This window comes from Nyctereutes procyonoides, unplaced genomic scaffold (genome assembly GCF_905146905.1).
Source record: "Nyctereutes procyonoides isolate TBG_1078 unplaced genomic scaffold, NYPRO_anot_genome, whole genome shotgun sequence".
Classification (NCBI taxonomy): Eukaryota; Metazoa; Chordata; class Mammalia; order Carnivora; family Canidae; genus Nyctereutes; species Nyctereutes procyonoides.
The window spans coordinates 44,907,673-44,921,534 of NW_026575133.1; the positions used below are offsets into that span (position 1 = coordinate 44,907,673).

Here is a 13,862-nt window from a genome sequence, read left to right on the forward strand (position 1 = left end):
CCGGAACTCAAAGGACGTCTCTTTGGACCCTAAGAGCTAAAACCCCGCAGGGCCTCCACATCTGCTCCTCGGCCGCCCTGGGTCGCCAGGAAGCCTCTTCCCAACTTTCCAGCCCGCCCGCCCCCCCCTCCCCCGTCCCCCGCCCCGGGATTCAAACCGCAAGACATTTCAATCCCGCTAGTCCCCCGAAGTGCACGCGCTCTCCCAGGGACCTAGGTGCTGCGACCCGAGGAAGGAGGGGGATGGGAGTTAAAAAAAAAAAAAAGAAAAGAAAAGAAAAGAAAAAGAAAAAGAAAAAGAAAAAAAAAAAAAAGAGTCCCGGCTACGCGTCCCTGATCCTCCCCCTCCAGCTCCGCCGTCCCCCGGGCGCCCGGCAGGTGCCTCGCTGGGGATCCCCCCCGCCCCCCGCCCCCCGCGGCCCAGCCTCGCCCCGCTCCCTCCGCGCCAGCCCCGCCGGAGAGGAGCCGAGGCCCGGGGGAGGCGGCGCCGGGGCCCCGCGGGGACCAGCGATGCTCGCCGCGCCACCTCCGCCCACGCCCCGCCCGCGCCGGCCGCTCCGCGCCGGGCCGGGCCGGGCCCCCCGCATCCCCGGCCCGCGAGCCCGCGCCCCAACGGCCGCCGCGGCCCCAGCGCGCGCGCCCCCGCCCCGCCGGCCCCGGGAAGGGCCCCCGCCCCCGGCCCCGGCCCCCGCCCGCCGCCCGCCGCCCCCCGCCCCGCACTCACAGGCTGCCCGAGCAGGACGTGCACACGAACGAGCCGACCGTCATGTTCACGTAGGTGGGGCCGCGCTGGTCGCAGTCGAAGCACTTTCGGTTGTGCGGGAGGCCGGTCATGTCCCGCAGCATCTTCAGGTGCTTCTCCTCCTGCTTCCGCTTGGCGCTGGCCGCCATGGCCGCGGCGCCCGGGGCCGGGAGGCCGGCAGGGCCGGGAGCGGGAGCCGGAGCCGGAGCCGGAGCCGGAGCCGCAGCCGCAGCCGGAGCCGCAGCCGGAGCCGGGCGGCGCTGCGCCGGGGGCCCGCGCTCCCACGGGCCGCCCTGGCCGCGGCCGCCGCCCTCCGTCAGCGCGCGCCGCCCGCGCCGGGACCCCCTCCCCCCCGCCGCCTCGGCTCCACTCGGCTGCGCTGGGCGCGGCGCGGACGCTGCGGGGCGCGGGCGGACGGGCCGCACCAACCGGCCGGGCCGGGACAACCGCCGCCGCCGCCGCCGCCGCCGCCTCCGCCACCTTCCCGACTCCTCCGGAGGGGGACAGAGGAGGAAGGGGCACGGCAAGAGGAGGCCCGCCCCGGGCGGCCCGAGGCCAAGTGGCGGCCGGCGCCCCCTGCCGGCCAGGAGGAGCGCGCTCCAGCGGCCGCGCCGAGGCCCGGCCTGGGGCGGGGGCAAAGGAGCAAGGATGCGAAGGCGAGGGAGGCGGGCGGGCGAAGGCGCCGCTGAGTTATCAGACGGCTCGCGCAGCACCCGACTCAACCTCCTCCCCCGCTCCGAGATCCCCACCCGCCGCGCCCTAAAAGGGGCCCTCTCCTCCGGAGCCCCGCCTGCCTCTCTCACCATCCTGGTTTCTCAGCCACCCTGGCCTTCCTTGGCACCTGCACACTCCCCCCCCCCACCCCACCTACCCCCCCCCCACACACACACACAAGCTCCCTTCTGACCTTCTGACCCAGGCCCCTTGCCTTGCTGTTCCCTCTCTCTCTCTCTCTCTGAAGGTTTCTAGATCCTGCCACTATCCACATTTTGGACTTGATTGTTTTGGGGGTTTTCTTTCTTTCTTTTTTTTTTTTTTTTTGGTGTGGGGCTATAGCTTTGAGGGATGTTGCACACAATCCCCAGCCTTTAGCCACCAGATGCCAGAACGATTCCCCCCCTCCTCAAAGCACCCCCCCACCCAGCCCATGTGGCAACCAGAAATCCCCACACGTTGCCACATGTGGAGACATGATAGATGGATATGTGCTCAATACATTCGGGCACGTATGGCAGGCAACCTTCCTTTAGCCCAGCCAACGTATTTAAAGAGTTGCCATCCACCTTGCTGAAAGCAGCCCTCCATGAAATCGCTGCGTTGGGTTTTCTTCGTAGTTCTAGTTGTTCGAAAACTTCCTTCTTATGTAGGGTTGTCTGAGTGTTGTCTGGGATCCACCCCCACCCCACCCCCCACTGGACTCCAAACAGCTCAGACCCAGCATGTTCTTTACCATTCCACCCTCTGCCCCTCCCAGAGCTGGAAGCGAGGTGCTCAGTGTTCATGGGGTGGAGGCGTTCAGTGTCTCATTTAATCTCCGCAAGATCCCTTTGGGGTAAGCATTACTATTCTTTCCATTCTCGTAAGTCTGGAAGCTGAAGCCCTGGGGAGGGGGGGTTAAGTAAATCTCCCCCCCCCCAGGGGGAAATTTAAATTTAGTAGATTTACTTTACTATGAAAGTAAATTTCATACATACTGGAAAACTGAGATTCCAACCCAGACAGACCATAGAACCTGAATCTCTCCATCACTCTAAGCAAACACAGCCAGCAGGATGGTAGAAAGCATCCCTGCCCCTCATGTCCCAAAGGAGTACAGGGAGACCGGGAGAGCTGAAGTCCCAAGATCGCTCAGCTGGGGAGTGGGAAGGCAAGATTCGAACCCACATTTCCTAATCGCCAAGGCCAAGCCTTAGACCTCCCATGAAAGTGAAGGGATGAATCGCCCAAGAGGGACTTCATGTTAGTATAATACTATCAACAATAGCTAAATATTACAAGAAAGTGATCAACAGGTTTTGGATTGGTCAATGGATTTATTTTTGGTATTTTCTTTTAAGGAATATATTGAACTCCCATGAGACCATGGCCCACCTTCAGTAATTATCAGCTAATGGCTAATGTGCTTCCTACCCTCCCCATCCTTCCATCCCTCCTTCTATTATTTTGAAGCAGATTGCAGATAGCATACCATTCACCTGCACACATTACTTTGCGTTGCTAAAAAAAAAATAATTTTTAACTGAACCATGATACCATTAGCACAACTAAAAAATTAATAATTCCTTAAAATCGTGAAATATCCCATCAAGCGTTGAAGTTTCTCACTGATGTTTAAAAGAAGATTTTTACAGCTTATTTTAATCCATACATTGTCGTTGGGTAATATATGGGTTATAAAGTCTATGCATTTCCCCACTATCTCCTTTTCCTCTTGTAATTCTGTTTTTTTTTAATTTATTTTTTTATTTTTTATTTTTTTTAGGAACTGGGCCCTTTGCCATGTTGCTTCTCGCTGCTTATGTTATTTAACACCTTTACCTTTTCTAAAAATTTGTGGTTGGGTCTAGTTCACTTGTTTCCAGTTCAATATTTTTTTGTTCTTGGCAAAATATGATTTCTTTGTGTGCTTCCATCAGGCGGCAGATGAGGGTAGGAGTGCGAGGGGGGGGGGTCCTTTCTCTCTTTTTATGATATTAGCAGCCATTGATGATTAATGTCTAGATTCCTTAATTTATTAAGGGTTACAAAGAGGTGATATTCTAGCTCTGTCATTCCTTCCCCATTTGTCAGTGGCAATGTTTCCATAAAGATGAACTGCATCTCAGCTACTATCTGGCACAGTTTATGTCAGAAAGACAGGGTAAATATTAGATTCTTTTCCTTTATTCCCAAATTTTCCAGAGAACATATTGGTTTCCTATCACCTTGCAGTGGTGATCAATATTTTTGTCAATGTCATTACAGACTCAAGAAATTAAATACAGTTGACATATTTTGTCTCCTCGGTGCTCACATTGTTTTCTCACTGGCCTTTGGGAGCCTCTTAAAGTTGGCTCTTGAGTCGTTTGGACAAGACCCTTGACCTAAGGTCATCTGGAGTGCCATGACAGCAGGGCCCTGCGCTGTTTAGATGACAGCCCTGGAATGTCCAAACCTGGACTGATCAAAACAGAGGCTTACTTACCAGCCCCTGTCCGGATAAATATAAGACCCCCAGCAGACTCTTACTCATCACCCACAAACGTGCTTAACCCACAGCCAATGGCTTGTTTCTATGTTTGTGATGCTTCCTTGTCACTTGTATGTTTTCTGGTTGCTCATCTTTCCATGGTTTGTCATCTGATAAATGCCAAAATCAGAAGGCGTGGCTGCAGCACCTTGTACAAACAGTTTAATACGCGGTTGTTTCATTATCGTGTTGTTTAGAGAAGCAGGAGAAGGTATTTCCAGAGTATCCATCTGTAGGAAGGTGAGTTCAGGTGACGTCCAAAATATTTCCTACATGTAAAGCTGAAAGTCCATATGGCAGGCTGAATTTTGGCCTTTTCGTACTCTGTGTAATATCAAAGCAGGTTTCTACTTCTAAAAATCCCAAGGGAGGCCAGACTATTTATTTACTGAAATTTCCTTATCCCTCACATGAACGCGCAAGGAGGTATCATTATCCTCACTTTATATAGGAGGAAATTGAGAGTCTGAAAAGCTGGCTTGCCCAAGGCCACGCTGGAAATGAAGCAATAGGTTGGGATTCAAACCCACATCGGGCTGCACCTCACCGGGCTGCACCTCACCAGCTTCTACTTCCAGTAACTGAATCCTGGCCCTGCTTATGAAGCAGAAATTACCTTCAGAGATGTTAGCACTGCAGCCAAAGTGATCTTTCAAAATGCTAATGTGACTCAGACATCCCCAGTCTCCTCCCTGCCCCCCCCTTAAAGCCTTTCAGTGACTTCCCACTGCTCTGAGGCTGAAAGAAAAGCCCTTTGAAAGTGGCCTCCTTCTTGCAGACCATGCTAGGCCTCCCCATCCCACCCCAGCTCCAATGTGCCCCAGGCATGACCCTAAATCTCCACCACCCTGCTCCAGCCCTACTTCCTTCTCAGGGTTTCATATTCCCTTCTGTCCCACCTCAGGGCCTTTGCACATGCATTGTTGCTTCCAAAAAGAGTCTCTCTCTCTTTTCCTTCTCATCCCTTAGATCCAGCTCAATATCTGGTTTTCAGAGATCCTTCTCTGTCCCTCCTAGTTAAGCCAAACCCCATAGTAGGTGCTCATAGTAGCATGTACCTCTCCTTTAGAGTGCATGCTGCTGTGGCTATTTACAGTGCTTTGTGATTTCCAGTTAGGGTCCCTAGCCCCCTACTACATAGTGGAATTCACTCAGGAGGGGCTTAGGTCTACGTTTGCTCACCATTACTCCTCCAGTACTTAGCAGGGAGCCTGGCTCTTAGAAGGGACTCAGTAAATATTGGTTGAATGAATAAATTAATACAGCAGTGGGGAGCCAGAGAATAAAGCGTCCTTCAGTCTTATGCAGTGGGTTCTGCGCTCTGTTTATCACTGTCTCTGCTGTTTTGGCTCCCAGAATGATTACAGCTCTGTCCAAGCTACTATAGTTTTGTTAAAGAACTTGCAAATTCTGAAATCAAACCTCTTGACGGTAAGAATCTAAAACCTGACTTGCTTAGAGGCTCCTGCCGGTCTTATCACCAAGGGTGACTCAGAAAATGTCCTGAACAAACCCTGGCTTTGGAGAGGCCCCAAGGAGCCAGCAACGGAGCTGCCAACTCATCCTAGGCTACCCCACCCTCGGCGCCTGGAGGCGAGGCCCAGAAAGGAGGCCCTTCGGTGTCTTACCAGACAGCAAAGCAGGACAAGCAATAACAAGTATAGGATAACTAGAAGTGGCTTCATTGCCCAGAGCATCAGAGTGGGGAGGGGAGGGCTCCCCATTCAAGAAGAACTCAAATTTAGACTTAACAATAATCTCTAACTGAGCTACCCATAGGGTCAAGGAGAACCACCAACATAATAGAAGATCCTGGCAGGCACACGCATGCGTGTCCCATGTGATCCTTGCCACCTGCACGCAGCAGGCCCTAAAATCATACCTTTTTTCCTTTTGCGGATTTTTATTTAAATTCTAGTTAGTTAACATATGGTGTAATATTGGTTTCAGGAGTAGAATACAGTGATTCATCACTTACATACAACACCCGGTGCTCATCATAACAAGTACCCTCCTTAATCCCCGCACCCATCTAGCTCTATTCATACTTTTAACAAGTCCTGGATTTACTTTGTGGATAACACCATTCTCTTGTTTTCTTGGGTTGCTTGGGTATTAAAAGGTCTGATTTGTTAAGTATAATTATTTTTAAGCATATCACTGTTTTTGTGGCCCCATTTAGACATCTTTTCGTGTTCTAATATACTGGGAGCCTTGAAAACCCTGAAGTGGCATAAACCCTCTCTGAGATGAGTGCCACGTCCCCCCACTCCCCACCTCCCTGCCCAGCCCCAGCTTGAAGCTCTGACCTTTCAGAAGCTCCCGCTCCTCCCCCAGACACCCAGTTTTGGGCTGGTGAGCCTGGTCTGTTGGAGAACCTCGATCCTACATTCTTAGGGTCCTCATATCTTCTGTTCCTTTAGAACTCCCTGATGTGCCAAGGCGATTTCGATTAGCAGAGGAGCTCCTGGACAACGGTGAGCATTTACAATCTAGGAAAACTGGACCTGGGGGTTTTCCCTTTTCATTGACAACTTCCCTCCTTTCCAGGTTCTGGCCCTAAAACCAATGCTACTTTTTTATGGCCCATTTACACAGTGTAAAAGGCCAAGTGATGGTGGCCTCACTAATTCCCCTAGGCCCCCGGGTTTCATAGAATGAATAATCATAGGGCCTATGTATGAAGCACCGTGGAACAATATTCAACTCAATTTTTTCCCCATTCTTCTGTTGATAGCGCCTTCCTTTAGCTGTGGTTTGATTATTTTTAACCTCGCTTGCTGATGCGCTTTTTAATTTGCAAGAAGCAGTGAGATAGAAAAGGAAGAGGGGAAAAAACCTACAGAAGACAGGCAGTCAGTGCACACTTCCTGGAAACATCAGTGTGGTTTCTGGGTAGTCTCTGCAGAGAGTGCCAAGAAACTAGACACCTGAAGGACCCATGTCCCTCAGCACCAGGCAGTCGCCTGGCTTCCTTCTCCCTAAAGACAGCCAGGATAAACAAAGAGGCTGCTGAAGCTGCCCCCACAGCATCCGAACTGCTGAAGACCTTCTCTTCTGCTGGGATTCCTTTCACTGTGTCCTTCATGAGCTTTGTCTCACCAGCCAAACTCTGCTCAGAGAGCAGGGATCCAGTCATAACCTGTGTCTCGAGTTTGCCAGGCCATGGAAGGAACATGCCAGTTGGTTGACTGATCCAATCCCAGGCCATTCTAGAAGCCCAGAATAATTGCAACTAGACTTCAGTTATCCATTTATCAGAAAGGCATTTTCTGGACTTTGGAGGGAAACCAAAAAGACTTTTCAGCCTTCATTCATTCATTCATTCATGCATGCATGCATGCATGCATTCACTAGATATCCAGTGGGCACCTACCATCTGCCAGTCACTGTGCTAGACCCTGGGGGATTCCGCAACAAACAGGTCAGAGTCCCGACCCTCCTGGAGCCCATGCCCCCACAAGAGGGAGAGCAAACAATAAACACATTAGTAGAAATGGACCAGGTGGTGCCAAGCGCTCTGATGGAAAATGAAGCAGAGTAAGGGAGGGCATGTGAAAGGAAGTGGTCAGGGCAGGCCCAGAGGCAGGGGACACGGGACAATTCTGGGACTTGGGCATGTCAGAAATCATAGGCCAAATGGCCTGTTACAGACGCTCTGCAACTGCGCAGCTTCCCTTCCTCAGATTGTGCCAGGATCAGAAATCCTGAGCCGCCCTGCGCCGGTGGCCTCTGGAGACCTGGAATCATCTTCAGAAGCCAAGGGAGAGAGAAAAGGTCCCTGCGTCTGCAGCAGCAAGAGTCTCAGGGTAAGAAATGCTCCATTCACGTCGTCAATGGAACGTTGTTCTTGCCCATTACTGAGGACAGAAAGGGGACCTTCCCTTCTGGTTCAGGGGAAAGAAAGAGGCCCCTGTGGGGAGAGAAACCTGCTCTAGTTATCAGAAAAGAAAGACCAGCGGGGCCTCTGGGACTTAGAGCCCTCCGTTTTGAAGGGGTCAGATGGAGACATTTCAAAAGTGGGTCTCTAAAAAGACTCCTCTTCCTTTGCTATTTCTCACCTGAGGCTGGCAGATGGGTAATAGCTCCTTGTACACCAGGGGGTGAACTGAACACAAAGGAACTCTCTGGAGCCCGGCTGAATGATGTCACCATCACACCTCACCTCCAGAAGGGAAGCGATTGCACAGAATTCCACTGGTGACATCTCAGTAATGATGACTAACATTTCCTGGCCCCAAGCAGTAAGCCCTACGCAGAGCACGTGCTGCAGAGTAACCGCAGGAATCCTCACACACAGCCTTTGGCAGGTACCTTTCATTGTCATGCCCATTTTACAGATGAAGAAACTAAGGACCCACCCCTGAGTTAAGGACCTTGCCAACGGCATACAGCTGGGAAGTGATGCAGCTGGGATTTGCAGGTTGGCGGTTTAACTCCAGAGCCCATGACTCAGCCTCCAGGGTCAGCACCACATCATCTTGTGGGATGCTCTTGTCAATCAAACCCGATCCTACAGGAGAGCAGGAAAAGCCAGGAGGTATGTACGCTTTCCTGCTCTCGATCTGGCCCCTGAGGGTGCAAGCAGCCTGACCGTCACTAGGCTGCTTTAGCCTGTGGTTCCTGCCCTATGGGGAGGTCGCCTTCCCCCCTGCCCCCCACTCCCCAGAGCTTCAGGCTGTGCACTTGAAGGACCTGTCTTCGCTCAAGAAGTTATTTAGGTGAGGGAAATTACCCGAAAAGCCACACACACCAAGCTCCCACAGTAAAAATGTCCTGAATGTTCATTTAGGTCATGGTTGCCAGACAGATGTGTCCTCACTGGGTATGCGTGGCGCCAGAGAGCAGAGTCCACTGTGGAGGTTGTGGGAGCCCCTGGAGCAAGTTTACCTAGCCGTTTTTATCATAGGATAACCTACCACTTTATTATTAGTCATCATCCCAGCCCTGGGGCTACTGATGATTCAGAAGGTTGAAGTGAAGACTGAATGAGGTGCTCTACCCAGCACAGCACCTGGCAGTTCTGTAAACCCGACCGTCCTTCTTCTTCTTATCTTGAATGTGCCTCCTAATTCCCTTTCCTTCATTCGGTGTGTGTTGCTTGTAAGGTACCAAGTCAACCACAACTGCAGATTAGCAGCAATTTGCTAGAAGCCGCTCTAAGGGAGCCCCCCCACCCCCCTAGATAGGTGGCTACTCTTCAACCCGTACCACGTCACACTCTGGTTGGTGGAAATCACGTGTGGTCTGTAGGGCAGTCGGTGATGTGCATGAACAACGGCGTCTTGCTCAGCCCACACTGGCGCTTCATCTGTTCTGAGTAAGTGTCTGGCCATATCTGGTCAAATAGATTCCGCAGATGACATGTTCCAAGCACATCTAACCATAGAAGCTACGCGCTCATTCATTGCTGTTCTGTTTGGAGGGGAGAGAGAGCATGCCTGTCTGTGTGTGTTTAGGAAGTGGTGAGAAGTTTCTTGAAGCAGACCTATATCTCCTCTGTGTGCCTTACACAGGATGGCAGGGCAGTTATGAGCACGGTTTCTGGGCAGACTGTCTGGATCCCAATCCCAGGTTTCCCCTGGAAGCTTGAGCAAGTAACTTCACCTTTCTGTGCCTCTGTTTTCTCACCTATAAAATGGGAATGATAGTATCGCCTACTTTATAAGATTGCTATGAGGATCAAGTGATTTAATATGTAAGAGCACTTGAAACAGTGTCTGGCAGATAGTAAGCACTCTACAGGGGTTAGGTATCATTATTATATTCCCTTCTCCTCCCATCAATCACCTCACCTACAATTCAGCCAACGTAAGCAAACAAATGTGTGTGTGTGTGTGTGTGTGTGTGTGTACACATATGTACTGGCTTCCTAGAACATTCTTTTTTGTGATTGTTTCATTTGTTTTTTTTTAATATCCTAAGTACTACAGGAGTACAATCTCTCTCTCTTTTTTTTAAAAAAAACTTCAAACAATGCTTTAGTGGTGAGTTAAGTCATGTCCTCCATTCACCTGGAACCTCAGGATGTCATCTTATTTAGAAATAGGGTCTATCAGGACGCCTGAGTGTTTCAGCAGTTGAGCGTCTGCCTTTGATTCAGGGCATAATCCTGGCCCAGGGATCAAATCCCACATCGGAGCCTGCTTCTCCCTCTGCCTGTGTCTCTGCCTCTCTCTGTATGTCTCTCATGAATGAATGGATAGAATCTTAAAAAGCAACAACAACAAAAAAGAAATGGGGTCTATGAAGATGTTGAGGACCTCAAGATGAAATCATCCTAATTTAGAGTGGGCCCTAAATCCAATGACTGGTGCCCGTATAAGAAGACAAGAGAAGGGGTGCCTGGATGGCTCAGTTAGCTAAGCCTCTGACTCTGGATTTCAGCTCAGGTCATGCTCTCAAGGTCATGAGATTGAGCCCCACATCGAGCTCCATGCTCAGTATGGAGTCTGCTTCTCTCCTTCTCTCTCTCTCTACCCCTCCCCCAGCTCACTTGCTCTCTCTCACTCTCTCTCTCTCTCTCTAATATAAATAAATCTTGAAGAAGAAGAAGAAGAAGAAGAAGAAGAAGAAGAAGGAGGAGGAGGAGGAGGAGGAAGAGGAGGAGAGAGGACACACAGGGAAGAAGGCCATGTGACAATGGAGGCAGAGATTGGGGGGATGCTGTCATGAGCCAGGGAACACCTGGGACCACCAGAAACTGGAAAATGTAAGGGAAGATTCTTCCGTAGAGCCTTTGGAGGGAACATGGCCCTGCTGACACCTTGATTTTGAGCTCCTAGCCTCCAGATCTGTGAAAGGATAAATTCCAGTTGTTTTCAGCCACGTAGCTTGTGAAACTAGCAGCCCTAAGAACGAATACAGTCAGTAAAACCAAAGTTCCCCTGGACCACAGCCAGGACAAGGTCTGCCGCCACTGCCTATTCCTGGGTGCCTCAGGGACCATGTCCTGTCTCCCAAGAACACTGTCTCTGATTCGTGACCTTAAAAGACAAGGAGATCCTCTAGAACAGTGTCTCCTCTTTTCATAACTCAAGGCTTTCAGGGTAATTTTAACAATGCTACTTCCTCTTTTTCCCACAGGTTACGTTTTTGGTCTACCTCAGTCATTTTCTACAAAGTTGATTAATATAGGTCCTTCAATATTAAGATGGGTCTGTTCTGTGTAAGAACTGAAAGTTGCCCTTTGAGGAGTGTTTTGTCCCATCTTGCAGCTGTGAGCATGAGACACAGTGATCAATACAGAGGGAGGGATCTTTGATGCAACATTTCAAATGGAGAGAATATTAGATATCACCTCTGTCTGTGACTATTACCAGCGTGGGGGTTACAACTCCTTTTGATACAAGATGCCAACTCTCCATCCCTTAACTATGCACTGAACATATAAAATATGATCTCAGTCCTGCCCTTGTGCCTCGGTTAAAATCCCTCTTGTTTTACAGTTGAGGATCATCAGCCTCTGAAAGATAAAGAAAAAAAAAAAAAGGCCTCAAAGGAATCTGTGGCAGATCCAGGAAAAGAGCACAGGTTCTCCATGACCCACCATCTCATCTTTCTGTCTCTCAGTCTGAAGACCTCAGTTTGCCACCATAGGCGACAAACATGGGGAAGAGGCCGCCGAGGGAGAAGAAGCCCTGAATTGATGGAGTCAATGGCCAGAGCAAGGGGAGAGTCCAAGGTCTACAACCAGGTGGTGGCCAGGACACTACAATGGGTTCCCAGGACCTGGCATCCTCCACTCTCCACCGAGGCCAAGACAAAAGAAAAGAACTTTACAGTAAAGTAACAAAGCCTTGGATAATGCAAGGAGAATTTATTTTACATAACAAATCTTTGCATTTCTGAAAGAAGTTTATATAATGTCCTCTGCAAACCTCTTAAAAATAGAATAGCACCTCATCTTTCTAAGATGATTTAAATGTAGACAAATACGAAGGCAAGAGGACGGGCTGGTCAGGAATGATAGCTACGTGGTCCGTGGGCACCGCTTGGTACCACGTCTATACCAATACCAGATGTGGCTTCAGAATCCTTCACCTCAGCTCTCCAGAAGTTACTCCCAATAGGCAATGAGGTCTGCAACCTATTTGCCATCCTCTGGTTAAATGATCTTCCGATGTTGTTCTAGTCTCCTGTGAGTAGATATTTCCCTCTACTCCCATTTAAACTTTCTGATGGCTTTACTTGGTTCAGCAGAGACCTAGAGCCCTCCCTTTTTAGGGCAGGGATCTCTCCTAGGATTTCTTCTAATAGCTGTGCTCCTACATTCTCAGTCATGTGAAAGAATGGAGAAGGCCCTAAAAATTCTTTTTTTTTTCAAGATTTTATTTATTTATTCATGACAGACAGAGACAGAGACAGAGACACAGGCAGAGGGAGAAGCAGGCTCCATGCAGGGAGCCTGATGTGGGACTCGATCCCGGGATTCCGGGATCACACCCTGAGCCAAAGGCAGATGCTCAACCGCTGAGCAGGAGTCCCGGGCCCTAAGAATTCTTGCTGACTTCCCCATGTTTGCCTGGGCTACAAACACAATTCCTTAGAAGTATAAAATTCACCCTTAACTATGGCCCTGAAGTCTTGAGTCTTGGTTTTTGATACTCTCTTTTGTAGCAGCAATCTCTCTCTCTCTTAAAAACACACACACACACACACACACATCTCTCTCTTAAAAAACAAGAATGAAGAAGATAAGCTCCATGTATCCACTGGACATGGAGTTCAGATACATCGACTATAAGAGCCCAGTGGTGGCTCCCTTTCTTGACACTGTTCTTGGCTTGCATCACTAAGCATTCCGGAACTACTTCTGCAACTTCCAACCCTGCATTTGCCCCAGTGCCCCCTTCGACTTGATGATTTGTCTTCTGTGATATAACCATACAGGGAACTACCGAGTCAACTTAAATGTTCCACCCAAGTGTGAGAAGCCACATGCTAGGAACGTTGCAGCCGGTGTTGGGGAGAATGGCTGAGTTTTCCCTTCAAGACATGGAGTGCGCGAGAGAAGGGCTGGACAGGATGTGGTGCTGTGTTTTGGGTCTTCTAACTCAAAGTCTTGATTAAAACAGTGTGAACCAAAGAGGTTTGCATACTTTCTGATAGGATTCCTGTTTAAGAAGTCATTTGGTTTTTTTCCATTTCCACGCTCACCTTCCTCCACTGTCCATTTTCAACCCAGTGCTAGAGGGGTCTCTTTAAACTTCCAGATCATATCCAGTTGCCAGTCAAAATCCTATATTGCCCATCCCCCATCCCCGCCTTTATTCCCCTGTCTGCAGGGCTCCTCCTCTTCCTCTTTTTGCCCCAGCCCTTCTGACCTTGCCCACATCAGAAAGACACCAGGCTCCCACCTGGGGCCCTTACTCTTGCCCTTGCTTCTGCATTAAACTGAATATTGCTTGGCCAACTCCCTCACTTCTCTTCCTCCCAGTTTCTCCACAGAACCTGCCTGTTTGACCTGCCTGCACATATGCACACCCTAGCCTACTATCCCCATGAGCCTACTCTCCTTTTTGTCTTTGTTTTTATTTTTATTTCCCAGAGCACTTCTGAACTTCCTAGGTACTATATCATTCTTTCTTATTATGTTTACTGTTTATTATATATCTCCCATGAGAATATAAGCTCCAAGAGGACAGGAAGCTCTTTCACCAATTTTCTTTTTCACTTATGGATTCCAGGGGCCATGAATTGTGCTAGGCACTTAAGAGGTTCTCAGTGAATATTTGATGCATAAATGGTTGAATAAACCCATGAGTGAATAAAGCCCTAGTTCTGGGATGTATACTGGTTAGTAACAAAAACATCCCCTCCAAAAGGTTTCTAAAGTAAAGAAGTGGAGGGAAAAATCAACATTGTAAAAGGCTGAACACAAATAATAGCA

The 13,862-nt window shown here is 49.6% G+C and overlaps 1 protein-coding gene across 6 annotated transcripts in view; it reads right to left on the reverse strand.

Moving 5' to 3' along the window:
• Positions 1-1,039, reverse strand: part of AGFG1 (ArfGAP with FG repeats 1) — a 78,896-nt gene extending 77,857 nt beyond the window's left edge. For 5 of the 6 annotated variants that reach the window (XM_055300014.1, XM_055300013.1, XM_055300010.1 and 2 more), the window contains exon 1: positions 724-1,039. In XM_055300014.1, coding sequence (XP_055155989.1) covers positions 724-890 — 167 coding nt within the window. In that variant the 5' untranslated portion in view covers positions 891-1,039. The remainder of the gene's footprint in view (positions 1-723) is intronic. The other variant, XM_055300011.1, reaches the window with a different exon arrangement.
• Between the last annotated feature and the right edge of the window lie 12,823 nt (positions 1,040-13,862).